Source organism: Leuciscus leuciscus (genome assembly GCF_965113295.1).
Source record: "Leuciscus leuciscus genome assembly, chromosome: 18".
In the NCBI taxonomy this organism is placed as follows: domain Eukaryota; kingdom Metazoa; phylum Chordata; class Actinopteri; order Cypriniformes; family Leuciscidae; genus Leuciscus; species Leuciscus leuciscus.
In genome coordinates, this window is record NC_138742.1 from 22,496,200 (window position 1) to 22,514,113 (window position 17,914).

At 37.8% G+C, this 17,914-nt stretch overlaps 1 protein-coding gene and 1 long non-coding RNA gene across 3 annotated transcripts in view; one reads left to right on the top strand and one right to left on the bottom strand.

The window, feature by feature from the left end:
• The window catches only part of plxnb1a (plexin b1a), a 77,427-nt gene that overhangs the window by 18,014 nt on the left and 41,499 nt on the right, over window positions 1-17,914 (bottom strand). For both annotated transcript variants that reach the window (XM_082144970.1, XM_082144969.1), the window contains exons 3-13: window positions 16,007-17,093; window positions 13,649-13,831; window positions 10,419-10,547; window positions 8,751-8,851; window positions 8,497-8,632; window positions 6,600-6,756; window positions 5,239-5,347; window positions 3,465-3,573; window positions 1,998-2,672; window positions 335-469; window positions 64-186 (exon numbers count right to left, since the gene is read on the bottom strand). In XM_082144970.1, the coding sequence (XP_082001096.1) occupies window positions 64-186; window positions 335-469; window positions 1,998-2,672; window positions 3,465-3,573; window positions 5,239-5,347; window positions 6,600-6,756; window positions 8,497-8,632; window positions 8,751-8,851; window positions 10,419-10,547; window positions 13,649-13,831; window positions 16,007-17,093 (2,944 nt within the window). The remainder of the gene's footprint in view (window positions 1-63; window positions 187-334; window positions 470-1,997; window positions 2,673-3,464; window positions 3,574-5,238; window positions 5,348-6,599; window positions 6,757-8,496; window positions 8,633-8,750; window positions 8,852-10,418; window positions 10,548-13,648; window positions 13,832-16,006; window positions 17,094-17,914) is intronic.
• LOC309480715 lies at window positions 10,560-11,979 on the top strand. Its single transcript, XR_014199749.1, has 2 exons — window positions 10,560-11,685; window positions 11,732-11,979. It is a non-coding gene; the product is annotated as an uncharacterized lncRNA (long non-coding RNA).

Consider the following 17,914-nt stretch of genomic DNA (forward strand, 5'->3'; position numbering starts at 1 on the left):
CTTGAATTTGCTAGCAGTTATTGATGACCACTTTAAAGTTGCATTTAGGTTGTGCTCGCGGACCTGGTGTAGCTGGCAGGTAATGAAGAACAGAGATGGCTGAGTGTCATCCACTTCCACATAAGCGTCCACCACCACTGACCGGCCCTCAATCACCAACACACACTGATAATCAAGATCTTTATCCTTTAAAAAAACACACAGACAAAATATTTATATTTCAAATAAATGCTGCTAAGTGAGCATAACCAGACATTATGATCATACTAGTCATAGTCACAGTCTGACCATGCTAGACTATCAAGGTCCAACAAGCCTCAAGACGTTGCATCACCTGATAGAGGTGTAAGTTACGTCCCACCAGAGTGATCTTCCTCGCAACATTGACAGGTAGAAGAGAGCTTCCCTGGATGCTCTCCACACACGGACAGGCGTGAGAACCTCTGCTCATCAGTAAACTCTCTTCATCCTGATCACATACAGATGGACAATACACTTCATTACACACACCACTGCCTTTAAAGTAGCAGACATGGAATAAATATTATCTTCTACTATATTTAGCAACACAGACTGACAGAACAACAAAAGTGAGTGTGTTAGACACAGATTAGACAAAAAACAAAATGGACAAATGGGGAACAGCCACCAGACCCAAATTAAACGATTAAATAAATGTTCTGGGTTCACTCATTGTTCATTCAAATATTCATTCTTTTTTTGCCATAGGGATTTTAATTTTTTTTGTTAAAGAATGAAAAGCCATGAACAAACTACCAGGTACAAGGTGAATCACATTACAAAAATTGATTTGACACAAAAAGGTATTGGAAAATTGGACAAAAGTGTACAAAACAGTGTACTTAACGTCATTAAATGGGGAAAAGAACTACAATACCATGAAGCATTGTGAACGATATAATCAGAATAAAAACTATGGTTACATTTAAAACCATTGATTTAAATATGTTTATAAATAATATGCATACAAATTTTTAAGTAGTTTGATAGCATAGGGAAACTGACTAGATAACATAATTTGCAGTGCTTCATGGGATTGGGCTGGCACTAAGGGGTTCTTATGACACAATTTGCTTGCTTTGATTCCCTGTTTGGTGGAGATTTCTCAGCAGAATCATGGTAATGTAGGTTTATTTTTAATTTTTATTTTTATCTGAAATTCAGTCCACTGTTAATTGGATTAAAACTAAGATGAAATAATATGGCCTGATGGCTTTAACAAAAGCATATACCACTGATTAACAACCTTGCAGCTCACAGTTGATCTGTCTTCAAAGGTTTTCATGTTTTCGTTAAAAATAAATTCCCTTAAGGAGAAAATTAACACGATTTTTTTTTACTTCTGGAACCCGAGCGTTGCACTCAATAAAATTTGAAAGGATAGTTAATCCAAAAAAAATAAACAAAACAAAAAATATTCTGTCATCATTTACTCGTTTCATTTTCGTTCTGTGTGACTTACTTTCTTCTGTGTGACTTACTTTCTTCTGTGAAACATAACAAAAAATCTTTTTGTCCATACAATGAAAGTCAATGGGGTCAAAAACAACACGTTTGGACCCCACTGACTTTCATCGTATGGACAAAAAACAGAGACATTTCGAAAAAAATATTTTTCCATGTTCAACAGAAGAACAAAAGTCAAAGAGGTTTGGAATGACATGAGGGTGAGTAAATGATCATAACATTTTCATTTTCTGTGGTGAACTATCCATGTAAACTGTAAGATGGATGAGTCAAAATGAATTTCTGTGCAAATCAACATCATCATGAACCCAGAACATCCCTTTAATGTTGAGACATTAAATGCCTTTAATATATAATTATGGTTAAATTAGTAATAGAGCAGAACTGCTTTCATCTATTTAATTATACATCCCATCATTCACGCATATAATTCCCGCTTTAGGAACGTTCAACCTCCAGCCTCTGCAGCGCAACATGCGAGCAGAGTTCCCCCGAGGAACCACACTCACCAGGAGGAAAAGGTCATCCGAGTCTGACTGGTAGTCTGTGTCTGGAGCGAGGGGGAAATCGGATGAATCAGGCCCTGCCTCACCGTCGCCAGAGGGGGCGCTGGCTGACGACACCGGGACGCCTGTGTCTATGAGGGCATCTATATCCATCTCCGCCTGCGAGAGGGTGACTACTTCAGTGGAAGATGAGGGCAGCACTTCACTCAACGGCTCCATTGTCACCACTTCCCCAGCTCTCAATGCGGGCAGCGTCACTTCAGCGGCCTCTTCACGCGATGAATGTCCCACTAGTTCTTCGTATGATTGCGGGGTCGGTGTCGACAGCAAACCTACCTGGATGCGCTCCTCCACCCAAGAGCCATTTTGTGAGAGGGTCGTTGCCTCTGTGAACGAATCGGTTGACTCTGTAGTGGCACTGGATGGGCGCATGGAGGACGTTGTGACGTGGTTGGGGGTAGTGGGTGCATCGGTGAGTGGGGTTGTGGTTTCCAGAGGTGTGGTGGGGGCGGCAGTGGGCTCTGGTGTAGTGGGAGGGGTCACTGAAGGGGTGGTCAGGACAATGGCTTCACTTGTAATGGCAACCTCAGTGGTCGAGAGGGTTGTTGTCGTGGGTGTTGAGGTGGTATACGTGTACGCGTCTTTTATTGTTTGAGGAGCAGATGTGGGGAGCATGAACTTTAGACGAACACAGGACAACAGAGAGAATGAGGGGAAAAATTAAATAAATGGCAACTGAAATAAACTCAAACAATAAACAATGAACGGAATTAAACTACATTTAAAAAATCATAAAACAAACAAGCAAGTGTTACATATAGGAACCACAAAAAGGTTATTCAAAGCAAAAAGGAACTGGAAACACATACAGTGGGGTCCGAAAGTCTGAGACCATATTGAATATAGCCAATTTAAAATGTCAAGTAAATCTAGAAATACGTGTTTTAACAAAAACAAACTGAATAAGAAATATTTTACATTTTGCACTTGCACTAATGAATTATGTTTATACAAAAAAAAAAAAAAAATGAGGACAAATCTAATACTTGTACATTCAATTCAACTTTTCATACACATTGTTATGCTTATTAAATAATTGATTAAAAAAAAAATATATATATATAAAAATACACTACAGTTCAAGTTTGGGGACAGTAAGATTTTTTGTAAAAGAAATGGATACTTTTATTCAGCATTAATAGATACATTAAATTGATCAAAAGTGACTGTAAAGACATTTATAATGTAAAAAAAAAAAAAAGACTTCTTAAAGTCTAAATATTGTACCAAACCCAAACCATTGAATGATAGTGTAGATATAAATACTTAAACACACATTTGCTAAGAAATTATTTTCAATTAGACCTATGCAAAATATGCACTGTTGGTCTTAGACTTTTGGACTGTACCACAATTGCACACAGCATATCAAACTCACTGATATGACTTAACATACCACCAAAAACTTACATTCTGGTTGTAGATGATCGCACCGCGGTCACACGTGGACCGGTGAGTGCACACATGCTGGTGGATGCACCAGTTACATTTCCAACGGCTCTTCACACAACCACTACACCTAAAAACACAACAAGACAGAAAATAATGGCCCGAAAGTTAGGAGTGACTGCATTAATTAAACCCATCTACACCCCTCTGAGCATTAAGATGAAGACAGTAAAGCTGCCCTGCATCCAAAATAGCTGAGCTCTAGAATTACACATGACTCCCCTAAACTCATCAAACAACATAGAGCCGAGTTCACAGCGTTCCCACATCGCAAATCAAAACAGCATCAGGGAGAGCCGTCCCATCAGCGGCTGTCTGCAGGGGTGTATGGGTAAGGGAGGATGGTCAGGGCAGAGGATATGGCAGGGCTGTGGAATGGTGGAATGTGGGAAACAGCTGTGAAATCATCAGGGACGTGTTACCGAGGTCCTGAGAGAGAGAGACAGCTGCCCTGCCCCTCTCACGCCTCTGGGACATTCTTCAACACACGAAAGTCGCTTACCAATGTATGTTTTAATATGTTTTAAATGTTTTAAATGGTTAAAAACAATCTTGCATGTATTTATGCTATAGTACAATTTTGCCCACTAAAGTATCGTAAAAATATATTTTGAAGCATGTTTCTAATGTCCCCAATGTTTTTCCATACAATTAAAGCCAATGGAATCCAAAACAACAGCGTTGTTTCCACTTTTGTTTCCACCACGGAATAAAAATAAAAAAAAGGTCATTGTGTCTCCCAATTCTGACTTTATTTCTCAGAATTGAGAGCTATAAAGTCCAAATTGTGATATATTATGATGAATTTTCTCTCACTATTGCGAGTGTACATCTTACAATTGAGTGCAACAGTCGGGTTCCGGAAGTAAAAACTCAATTTTCTCCATAAGGAAACAGATTTTTAACGATAACATAAACCTTTAAAAACAGACCTACTGTGAGCTACGAGGTTGTTAATGGCCGATATTTGCTTCTGTTGAGGCCGTCGGCCCACATTATTTCAACTTATTTTTTAAATAATTGCTGAACAGCGGAATTCGTGATGAAAAACTACATTAGTTATGATGCTGAACAGAAAATTCAACCAATCAGAGAGTCGAAAAAATTGAAACAGGCCTACACAGCTCTTTAGCTCTGCCCACTCACATTACACATTCAAGTTGATCTCTCTAAGTTATATCTAAGTATATATATATATATATATATTAAATAGAGCAGTTTTATATTTCTCCATCATTTTTTATTCCATTATGCTGTTTGCAATGCTTCATGGGATTGTAGTTCTTTCCCTCGCTAAAGATGTTAAGTACAGAGTCTTGTACCTTTTTATTTGTGTCAGATTTCAGAGTTTGTAATGTTCATTCATCTCATAGCTGGTTGTTTTGGTTCATGGCTTATAACGCTTTATCAAATACTTTTTTTAAATCCCTATGGGAAAAATAGAATGGATTTTTCCACAATTCTGACTTTATAACTTACATTCACAATTATGTTGTTTTTATTTATTTTTATTCGGTGCCGGAAACAAGCTTCCATATCCCACTGACTTTCACTGGACAAAAACAGTTCAAGTGCTACAAGTTTGGAATGACATGAGGGTAAGTAAATAATGACAGAATTGTCTCTTTTTTTTTTTTGGGAGAACTATCTCTTTAAGAATGAAAAAAAAAGTACTGTATTTCTGTGATTGCTTTACCTGTGTGGAGTTAAAACACAGAGAGTTGATGTGACTTACGGCATGCTGTCCGAGAGCTGCTGCACCACAGAGCAGTCGTAGAAGGTGAAGTCTGCGCTCGCTACGGTGACAGTCCGGAAGCGCAGGGACAGCGTGACGGACACAGAATCTGTTATAGAGGATAAACATGAGAGAAGTCTAGCTCAAATGGCTAAATGGATATCATGGCACTTCACAACTTCATGTCACAAAAACAAGTCAGCATGAAATCAAAAAAATTTTTGGGAATATTTCCGAATCTATCAAATTATTTTATATCTGTGCCCATAATTATTTTCTTTTTTAAAGTAAGTAACTCCCTTCCCTCTTGCAGCTCATCTCTTCTCTTCTCTTTTCTAATGATGCTTTCACTGCCGTGAGGGCGGGACAATATGTCACTCACATGAGATCCACCAATAGCAACAGCCTACATTTTGTTCTTGCTCGAGAAGCCGTTTCACTAATATACGTCATAACGGAAGAAAAGACTATTGCAACTTTTGTTTCATGCTGACTTTAAGTTAGAGACACCATCCACAGCTTATTTCCCATTCACTTAATATCATTAACATTCTAGTGGAATGCTTCCACACACCAACAGAGGAAGTCAGTGAAACCAGAACATGACCAGAATTCTAGTGTGATCGTACAGGGATGTACACTACTGTCCAAAAGTCTGGAGTTGGTCAGAATTTTTTGAGTGTTTTTAAAAGACATCTCTTATGCTCACCAAGTTGCCATTTATTTGAAAAAAATACAGTATAAACAGTAATATTGTGAAATTTAAAATAACTCTTTTCTATATTTTAAAATCATGTGATCAATGCTGATTTTTCAGCATCATTACTCCAGTCTTCAGTGTCACATGATCCTTCAGAAATCATTCTGATATGTTGGGTTGATAGTTTGATTGCTCAAGAAACATTTCTTTTTATTATCAATGCTTAAAACAGTTGAGCTGCTTAATATTTTTGTGGAAACCATAATAATTTTCCCCAGGATTCTTTGATGAATAGAAAGTTCAAAGAACAGCATTTATTTGAAATAGAAATCTTAACATAACATTATAATATTAAAAATATATTTACTGTCACTTTTCATCAATTTAATGAGTCCTTGCTGAATAAATGTATTAATTTATTTGTAAAAAATCCCCAAACTGTGGTAGGCAAGTCAATCTTGGACTGAAATTATATTTAATATTATATTTAATATTAAATCGATTGGCGCTTGAACGTCAATCACAGAAAAAACAAATATTTCCCAACTCATAAAACGGTTCACACACAGGTTTCTACACATGTAAACCAGTTCCTTAAGGACAGTTTTCATAGGGAATGACTCAAGGAAGCCAAATATAATTTGCATGAGGGTTGTCTTACCCTCTCCCTGTTGTACAGGTGGAAGTCTGTGAGCCTCAGGAGTGGCACAGGTGACCGTGGAGCCCTGGACTGAAGCAGCTGTTTCAGCGTCTTCAAAGAAACACGAGTACATGTCACCCTCTGACAGACTGGGCAAACCCAGGACATCCACAGCGATCTAAAGAAAGAAACATTAGTCATGGTTGTAGTCTCAAAACCACTGCCCAGTAAGACGAAACCATGCATATATATAGCTGTGGGTTTATTATGTCATATACATTATTGTTCAAAGTTTGGGGTCTTTTTGAAAGAAATTAATCATCTTTTTTTTCTTTTCTTTTCTTTTTTAACATATTTGTATTGAAAAACATGGAGCATAACAAGAACATTTCCAAAAACCCAAACATTTTATATATATTTTAACTATCTTCTCACCCCCACCCACCCTCAACATCGAAAAAATCAGTTACACAGGTATAGAAGTTATTATACAAAGGCTAAGACAGACATGTCCACATATTTTCAAATACATAAGCACATCATATATACACATATCAATCAGTGGAGTGAGAGGTATCTAATATTGCCTGTATCGATATTTGGTTATTTTCCAGAAAATTTATAAAAAGTTATATTTTATGGTAATCTTTTAGTTTGCCCTTTATACTGTAGGTTATTCTTTCCAATGCAATACAATGTGACAGATCTTTTAACCAATGATCAATGGATGGACCTTCTATGTTCTTCCAGTAAAATGCTACTAAACGTCTTGCAAGAACTAGAAAAATGTCAAACATTTTAGTGTGATAGCCTGATAATGGTAGACTTACAGGAATTAAACCCAAAGCACATATTTCAGGGGTCATTGGAATTGGTTTTGAAATATTAGTGCTGTCACTTTTTGCCAGAATGTCTTGATCACCTCACATTCCCAGATACAATGGAAGAATGTTCCCTTATGTTTAAGGCGTTTTAAAACAGATATCTGGGATTTCCGGGTTAAACCTGTTTAACTTTTCAGGGGTGACATATGTACGCATTACCCAGTTGTATTGGATCAGCTTAAATTTAGTGTTAATTGACTAATTCTGGGCTTTAACACATCTCTGGCTCCATTCTGAATCTGGAAGGTCATATTGCAAATCTATACCTCAAGCAATTCTCTTGGAGTCAGATGATTCCTTAGAACTGTTTACAAATTTGCAATAAAACAGTGAAATTTGGTTTGTACTAAGTTCCTCATAAAACATAGTGTTCTCTAGTTCTGTTGGTAGAGGTCTAGATGGTGAATGATTTTGCTTGTCATTGATATAACTGCGAATTTGTAAGTATTTAAAAAAGTGTTTCATTGGGATTCCAAATTTTTCATTAAGATCTTTAAAGGGCATCAAGAAATGAATACTTTTATTCAATTCAGCAAGGACGCAATATATTGAAAGTGACAGTAAAGACATGTATAACGTTTTTTCAAATATTCATCAAAGAATCCTGAATTTTTTTCTTAATCATGATTTGCACAAAAATATGAAGCAGCTCAACTGTTTTCAACATCGGTAATAATCAGACATGTTTCTTGAGCATCAAATCAGCATATTAGAATGATTTCTGAAGGATCATGTGACATTGAAGACTGAGAATTCAGCTTTGCCATCACAGCAATAGATACAAATGTTAAATATATTAAGAATTGAAAACAGTTATTTTAATAAAATATCACAATATTAGTGTTTTTACTGTATTTCTGAATGAAATAAATGCAGCCTTGGTGAGCATAGGACATTTCTTTCAAAACCATAAAAACATAATTGACATTGTAGGATTTCTAATCAGACAATGGAATTGCTTTAGGACTGAAGGGGGACTGAATTTTGATGGTGAAATTCTCACAACAACAATTTCTGACTGAATGATTTTATACCATTTTCTGTTCTCCAAGGCTGGCGTTATATTGGCTCAGCGACTCCACTTTCAAGCACTGCTGCTGCCGCTCGTCAAAACTCCACAGCCAATGACCTTCAACTGAGCCCAGCCTACAGTCTGAACGCATCCCACACCTGGAGGAGTGAGCAGAAAAAAGAAGCACATACGATAACTGACAGATAGAGAGAAATACTCCCTAAAATAAACTGAAAACTACAGAGTCCAAAGCCGAAACTACAAGATGAAACTCACCGGCCGTCAAGAACACACCAACCACAGTAAGGGTCTTTCACTGCCAGACAGGAGGTGCAATCCGTGTGCTTATCACACTCTGCCACTGGCCTCTTCTCCACCTGACCACACGACACAGCAGGACAAATCACTTATTCACACATCACACAGGGATGACCAAGAGTTTTCACTCCAGGCATACGGGTGAGTGAGTGTGCTCATGACCCACATTAAATCTGCACTTTTCCACTTATTTTTGGTGATTTTTATATATATATATATATATATATATTTTTTTTTTTTTGTGAGATAAATACATATTTATCTTTACAGTGTACACTGTATAATTACAGTGTCCCATGAGCCTCCCTACACTTTGACTTTAATAAAATGGATTGGACTTTGTCCAAATTACAAAAAAAAATTATAAAAATAAGCGCCCACATAGCTACAGTAAACTTTACAACCTGTAAGTTGGTGAAAACATAATGCCTCAGATGCGGCTGTTCTAATGAAAGACATAACAAGTATGTCTGACATTTGCTGGTTAAAATCCAACTCCATTTGAGCTTGGTTTTTGGTAAATGTTAATAATCCAATGACACATGCAAGTGTTTCACCATATATAAAGCCACAATCTCAACTTTTACAATGTGGTGTTTAATTATTTAATAAACACTTTTTTTCCCATTTCCTGAAAAGTAGTGTTTTTGGAGATATGAGGTTTCTGCCCGACAGCGACAATATAATTATTTTCAACATACCTATTTCTCCTATAATTATTATATAGTTTCAGTTTATATAAACACTTAATATTTGTAATATGTCACACTGCACGACAATTTAAATGAACTGCAAAAAACTATAAGTTAATTTGAAATTTTTTTTTTTTTAAAAGACTAGTTACAGCAGCTAAAATATATTTCTATGTTATATGCCAACTATACAACCGTTCAAAAGTCTGGGGTTAGCAAACATTAAAAAAAACTGAGCGAAGACATTTATTACATTAATTACATTACAATTTTGAAACAATAATTTTTTTTTTTTTAAGACATTTCTTATGCTCAACAAGGCTGCAATTATTTGATCAAAATTTCAGTAAAAACAGTAATATTGTGAAATAACAAATAACAATTTAAAATAACTGTTTTTATATCTAATTTATTCCTGTAAAGTTCCTAAAAGTTGCATTTTCAGCATCATTACTTTAGTGTCACATGAATTATTATTGGTGTTCCATTATTTATAATGGTTCTTATTATTATCAATATTGAAAACAATACTGCCGTCTTTTTTTTTTATCAGTTTTTGCTGATTAATATTTTTGTGGAAAACGTGATACGTTTATTTCAGGATTCTTTGATGAACAGAATGTTTAAAAGAACAGCATTTATTTGAAATAGAAATATACTTTTTTTATTTTAATATTTAAACATTATAAATGTATTCTTTGTCAGCTTTTAAATTACATTAAATTAATTCAAAAGATTACATTTTAAAATATATTCAAATATAAAATAGTTATTTCAAACTGTAATAATATTTCACAGTATTACTGTTTTTATTGTATTTTACAAATCAAATGAATGCAGCCTTGCTGAGCATAAGAGACTTAATCCTTAAAAACCTAAATTATTCCAAACTTTTTAGCGGTAGTGTACTTATGGCATGATTTTTGGAACTCACAGAATGGCTGGTCATGATGTAAACGTGTCTATGGGTGGAATCCAGAAGTAAGTCACTGTTGATGGCCAAACCAGGTTGGATGAGAAGGGTGGAGTACTTCTTCACCTCTCCCGAGTTACCAAGGAACACCTATCATGAGATAAAAAGCACAATGAACAAACCACGAAAAAAGTGATTTTAAATAAGTAACCTGACAATGGCTCCTAAGAACTTCCTCAAGGTTTAATTGCATATTTAGGCTTATGAAACTACATCAATTGCAACAGGACACCTTAGAGACACGAGTAGAACTGGATGCGGACAGGTCTAACTAAAAGTGCTGAAAGTGTCTGCTGAAAAGATTTAGCGCTATTAAAGGAAAAGGACGTACAAGGATCTGAGCGAGGTGCCTAATGCCTCTTGAATTCTATCACAACTGGGGTCGATTTCAGCAAACCAGATTAGAATAGTGAGAATTCCATCAGAAGAGCAGGTATCCTGCTTAAGAGTCTCAGACACCTTATACCAAGAGCTGCTCACGCACTCCGCCCATTCAGGTTTGCGTTTTAACGGGATTAGCATTGACAAACTGTCGGCCACATTCTACTGCAGGAGGAATCATGTATTGCAACATTATTGTATTATGCAAGACTGAATAGTTGTGTGTATGTAAGTCTACGTAGAGGAGATATCACTGCATGTGTGTTTGTGTTGGATAAAAGCGTCTGCTAAATGATTAAATGTAAATGTATATATATTAGGGGTGTGACGAGACACTTATCTCACGAGACGAGACACGAGATTGGGTTCACGAGAACGAGACGAGATTTTTGCACAATATTTGATAGAAATCCTCAATGACAAAATTCATGACTGGAAAATAGTCTGCAGGTGCATTTTGAAATTTTTTAACTAATAATCTTGTAATGAATGTCATTTCAGTTCTACTTTATGAGTATGAATTATCAAATGCATTGAAAGACAACAATATACAAGCACTGTAAAAGGTTTTGCCACAAACTCAATTGACTGGCTTTTCTCCTGTATGATTTCACATGATTCTCTTCAGAACTTACTGTACATTTACGAGCTTCCAGAACTTCTGATTGAGGTTGTGTGTGACCTCCTAATTGAACTCCTTTCCACAAATTGAACAAAGAAATAAAAACAGTAAATAACAAAAATAAATACATTTTTTTCTTAGTCTTATTAAGACTCTGCTCTGATTGGTCAGACGGCCCAGTCTGTTGTGATTGGTTTACTCTGCTCTAATTGGTCAGACGGCCCAGTCTGTTGTGATTGGTCAACTCTACACTGATTGGTCAGATGGCCAGTCTATTGTGATTGGTCTACCGCTTGCAGCGCAGAAATTAATGGAACACGCCGACTTTTGGGGACTTTAGCTTGTTCACCGTATCCCCCAGAGTTAGATAATTCCATACATACCCTTTTCATCTCCGTGTGTGCCGTAACTCTGTCTGACGCACCCACCGCTAGCCTAGCTTAGCACAAAGACTGGAGGTAAATGGCTCCAGCTAGCATACTGCTCCCAATAAGTGACAAAATAACGCCAACATTTTCCTATTTACATGTTGTGATTTGAATAGTATTTGTATAGATTTATATAGCGTGTACAAATAACAAGGTCACATGAGACACAGCCATCTTCTAACCGTATACATACTGGGAACTATATTCTCAGAAGGCGAAGCACAGCTACTTCTGCGGAGTGATTTACTCCAACTCTGAGCGAACTCTCTGCTCCTCACCACGGGGCTTCTCAGGTGCTGTGAGCAAATCACTCCGCCCAAGTAGCAGTGCTTCGCCTTCTGAGAATGTAGTTTCCAGTATGTATACGGTTAGAAGACGGCTGTGTCTCATGTGACCTTGTTATTTGTACATGCTGTGACTATACAAATCACAACATGTAAATAGGAAAATGTTGGCGTTATTTTGTCACTTATTGGGAGCAGTATGCTTGCTGGAACCGTTTACCTCCAGTCTTTGTGCTAAGCTAGGCTAGCGGTGGGTGCGTCAGAGAGTTACGACACACACGGAGATGAAAAAGGTATGTATGGACATATCTAACTCTGGGGGATACAGTGAATAAGCTAAAGTCCCAAAAAGTCGGCGTGTTCCTTTAAACATCCATTTGCATGTCTGAATTTCAGCTCAGGAGCTTCCTCAGCACTTAATTCACAGTGATACAAACAGTAACAATGGCGCCAGTTTTACCATATCAATTCCAGTGCGAGTCCTTGCAAAGTGGATTTGCAGTGCTGAAAACAGTATCTTCTTGACATGTCGACAACACAAACCAAACCCTTCCAGGACTCAGCTACAACTGTGTTTGAGGGTGTTTCAAAATAGACGTTATTTACGGACAGCCAATTAAGACCATAGGCTGGCATTATGCAAATTTGTTACAAACCTACATAGATATGTTACGGAAGTAAGACTGGGATTGCTGACGACTTGTTTCGGTAGTTCAGAATCGATTCCTTCTTTTAAGAACCAATAATTATATTTATCATGCACTTTGATCTTTAAAACTTTGCAGAACTTTTACATTCACAAACAGCTTTATTACACGCTATATGAAAAGCATTATGGGGCACTTTATTAGCCAAACTTTAAAACCTTATGCATATAGTGATGACGGCTATTCAAAAACGTTGTCGTCTAAATGCGTCACTTGCCTTCCACTGCAAAAATGTCACACACGCTTGTGAACAATGACATTGACTTGTCAAAATGTGTCAAAATAGCAGAGAACAGTGTTTTACTGTCATAGGGAGGTGTGGGTCATGTTATGTCGTCTAGAACTAACCAAACACTACGGTTTAACCTTTGACCATTGAGGCCTAGACGCAACTTGGTCTGTGTTTAAATTTCAGCTCACGAGCCCTTTGAGTTTACAAGCATTGTCAAAATGAGTCAAAATGATTAGTGGTCTCTGAGTAATCGCAAACCCTGCAAATACACTGTTTCATATAACGTGGTTTGTGGTGAAGGCTGCTGAGCAGTCCGACTGAGAAAACACAAAAAAGCTTTAGGTATGCTGTTTCAGCACTATCTTGGCTATGACACATTCGCCCAGAAGGCAAAATATCTTTCCTGCTTAAGTAGACAGATAATATTACCATATTAAGTGGACTAATATTTCCCTTGTGGTTTAAAAGGCATACTATAAATCATAAATATTGTTTTAGAAATGACCAGTTAAAAGAGCTAATTTTCATGTCACATACCTTATGCAAATTGCCCTTGGAGTCACCCAAGAACACAATAGTGTGCCCCTCCTTTACACTAACGGCGACAGCAGTGAGACGGGCGGATGGGCTGTCCCATACGGCTTTGGCTTCAACTGGCTCCCGGCTGGCCATTGGGCTCGGGGTGTGGTCCGAGCCACATGGATAAGCGTTCAGGGTGTTCTGCAGGACACAATAACAAGTTTTCGTGACTTTGGTTTTGGCAAAACCGTTGTGACATAATCCAGTTTCATGTTGTGTAATAATAAACTCTGCAAATCTCAGGGTTTTTTGTACCATAAGGGTTTAGTTCTCAAGACTATTGCCTCAAGGCTGTCAAATCCTCTTAGTTCAGAAAGCCAGATTAGATGAAGATTATCTTGGTCTCACACTAGGATGGCAAGACTGCTCCTTTCTTTGTGACTAACGCTATCAAATCTGCTCCAGCGGTCTTTGATCAAATCTAGCCTGAATGTCATGCCATGTTCCCTCTTTATTAAAAGTGAACTGTGATTCTGTTTGTGTACCAGACTAAAGAACATATGGGGATCAGGAAAATGTGTTTGAATGTTTGAGGATTTGCAAAAATCAAAGAATCATGTATTTGGGTGGTGGTGTTTGTCTCTGGATCCGTAACATTACACATAAAAGGATAGTTTACCCAAAAATGAAACGTGTTATAATTTTTTCACCCTTATGTTCTAAAAAAAAATATATGACTTTCTTCTGTGCAACATAAAATGTGAGATTTTAAAGAATGTTACAGCTGCTCTTTTCCAGTCAATGAAACTGGATGGGGACCAGCGTCTGTCAAGCTCCAGAAACTAACAAAAAAGCACCTTGAAGCATTATGCAATTATAAAAGTAGTTTATATAACCTAGCTTTGTGTTATGAACGGACCAACATTTAAGTCACTATTTTAGTAAAGCAACAAAAAAGTTAGTAGAATAATAAAATATATATAGTGCGGCTTCAAGAATACGGCCAATAAGATCCCATCTATGGTACATTGGTCACTGGTTTATCTAATCTATGGTACCCTAACCCAAACCCATCCTAACCTATGTACATCCTTTTTTTGTCATTTTTGGAGAATGAACGCATCCATCCCCATTCACTTTCATTGTATGAAAGAGAGCAGCATGACCATTCTACTGAGTATCTCCGTTAGTGTTTTACAGAGGAAAGTAAAGGCCCGGGTATACTTAATTTTCCACGTTCCACTCCTGTTGAGTGCGCAAGCCTTTCAAAGTATACTGCTTTGGCTATGAGCACGGAAAGACGTGATCGGCATGTGCACACTATCTAGTGGACTTTCTTTAAGCCCTCATGTCACTCGCGGACACAAAAATTGGGCTGCATGCGGACAGTGTGCGACAAAAAGTGTGGAACACAGACTGCCACAGTATACTTTGGGCCTAAGTCATACAGGTTTATAACGACATGAGGCTGAATGACTTATTACAGAATTTCTATTTTAACAGGCAATTCTTTCTTTCTAGAAGTCTTCTAGATATCTAACCCTCCTCAGACATGTATTTCTCCTTCCTACCCTCTCTTCTAGCAGACATCATTAGTAGATTAAGCTTGTGGGGTTTATTGATCCGAATAACCATGTTCAGGAGTGAGCAGGCCGGGTTCTGGATGCTGAATAAGCACATACATGGATGTCATGAAGAGGTTGTTTGCCTGTGAGCCCACATCTTTGAGGTCTTTGATTTGTCTGAAGATCTTGTTAGGACTAATGCTAGGTAGGCCTGTCTTATGCTCATCAAAGAGTAAATCATAATTCACTCAGATCATGGCAGGCAGAATAGTATGAGCTAAAGCAGTTTGCCTGAGAATTAATGAGGAGCAATCCTTCTAAATTAGGATAAATGTTAGTTTGAACACACCGTTAGAGGAAAACGATGCGGCCCAGTTCCCTAGAGATACATTGTGGGCATTCTTTTCCCATTTTTCCCATGCTTTTCAATCAAAGTTAAACTACAATGATGATTATGTGGAAACGGTTGACCTCAAAACCTATTTATATGGATAATTTATATATAATGTTTCCATGTGAAGTGCATCTGTCAAACGTTCCTGTAAAACAAACACTGTAAGACTATCAGAATCAAGTGTGATCAATCAAATACATATTTAGCATCAATGACATTTTCTGGCTTCTTCAAGGCTTTTTTAACCCTCTTATTTATGCCCAGCAGGTCAAGGCCACTTTTAACACTTTTTAAATCGTTTACAATAAGATCTAACATTCATTTAGAAAATAAATAGGGTACATTTTCCTTTTTTACAATAATATTGTGTCATAATTAAACTACAGTTTAAGGGTATACTTGAAACTCTTTACTCACTGTGGGCAGGTTGGCACAGTTGGATTTAACGTCGTACTCAATGTATGCCACCTTATTGCCATACTGTGTGTAGCACAGGTCTCGTGTAGCATCAATAGCGCGGTCCACTTTATCCAGAGAGTACACGCACAATGCCGACTCCTCACTGGGTCCATTAGCGGCACTAACAGCCGTCGAAAAAACTCCCATCAAAACTTGCGAGTCTCTAGATTCCTCACCACCCACCTGAGCCCCCTGGAGGAAACTGTAGTTCCTTGCTGGCGAGCCTGAGTGACACATTAGCGGTACCTCAACGTAAGAGTAATACGCCTGATCGTCCAGACAGACCCGTGCCACATACGTACGATATTCCCGTGAGGAAGCTTTCAGGTCGCGCCTATAGAATAAAAAGTAGACGTGGTTGCGTCGAGCAAAGGTTGCGACAAAATTGTGATCGTACTCCGAGAGGCGTCCGGCAACGGCGAGCTTGGCAGTTTCCTCGTAGGAAAACACTGGCTCTGCCGAAAGTTGGCGAGTGGAGACCGGCGGGTGACTGCTGGTGTAGCCTCGGCCCACATACAGGACGGGATCCTTGTCTTGCGGTCGCACCACAAGCCCGACCGTTGACACTGTAGGGTCGTTAGCTGCCACATACTGTGTATCAACAGGTCTCTCGGCAGAGAAGAGGACTTGGTTCACATTGGCTAGGCTGCGTTTCTGGCAGGTGCCCTGGTGTACGCTGCCACAGGTGATGAGCTGGAGGGAGTATGGATCCACCAACAGGAGCTTGTTGTGGTTGCTAACGAGCCCAGCCTGAGGGCAGTTCTCCAGGGTTACCGGAGGCAGACAGTCCTTGCTGTCTCTCACTGGGCCGGTTCCCTCATCCAGTTCAAGACGGAGCCCATCGAGCCCAGCCAGTTGGAACAGATGGTCCCGAGCCCCCACGTAGACCGTTCCTACGCTGGGGTCAGGGTGCAATGCCAGGTGCTGGAAGACTGTGTTGTTGGAGGAGAAGCGAGGGTAACTGCTGTGGACCCCCAGAACACCCAGGATGAGGGACTGAAGCAGGGTCAAGATAAGGGCCATCCCACACTGCACTGCAAACACACTGATCACATATGACATGAGTCAGTATTACAGCAGTATTAGCTCACAGCACAGTGCCAAACATAGTACAGTTCATCAAAGGCATGTTAGGGATAACTTTACACTAATTAACAATAATTATCAGGAGTTTTTAAGATTAAGACAAGTTCCAATGGGACTGTCCTTTTGAATTAAAGATCATTAGAACATTTTTAATAAGTAAAGTAAAAAAGTACTGTGGTGGTACCATGGTGCAGTATATATAGATAGTATTACCATGTTAAATGTACAAAACCATTACAGTATTTTTGTTTTGTTTTGTGGACATGGTACCATGTCATATTAACCATAGGTTATAGTATTAACTATATAACCAAAGGATTATAGTATTATTGTTTTGTTATGCTTTTTCGGACAAGATATCATGGTAAAATAACCATGTTCATACACATGTTTTAACATGTTTTTGTAAGTGAATAAATAAATAAATAAATAAAGTACCTTTTTTTTTTTTATAAATAAAAACATGATATTACCATGCTACATGTACAACAAAAGGCATTACCGTGATATATGTAAAATCAATCAATCAAAAAAAAAAGAAAAAAAAAAAGGTTTTACCATGGTATAATACCACCTCAAAAATGATAATACTAGGTAAAATGTGTTTCCTGTTTCTATAAGTGCATACATACATTGTAAAGGTACTCAAAAGAGTATTACAAGCTATATGAACAAAAAAAGTGTACATGTGTTTACATATATACTATAGAATGATGTGGTCAAACATATCAATGAATTATGATTTATTAAGACAACAATCTTCTGACAAGGCCTGTTAAA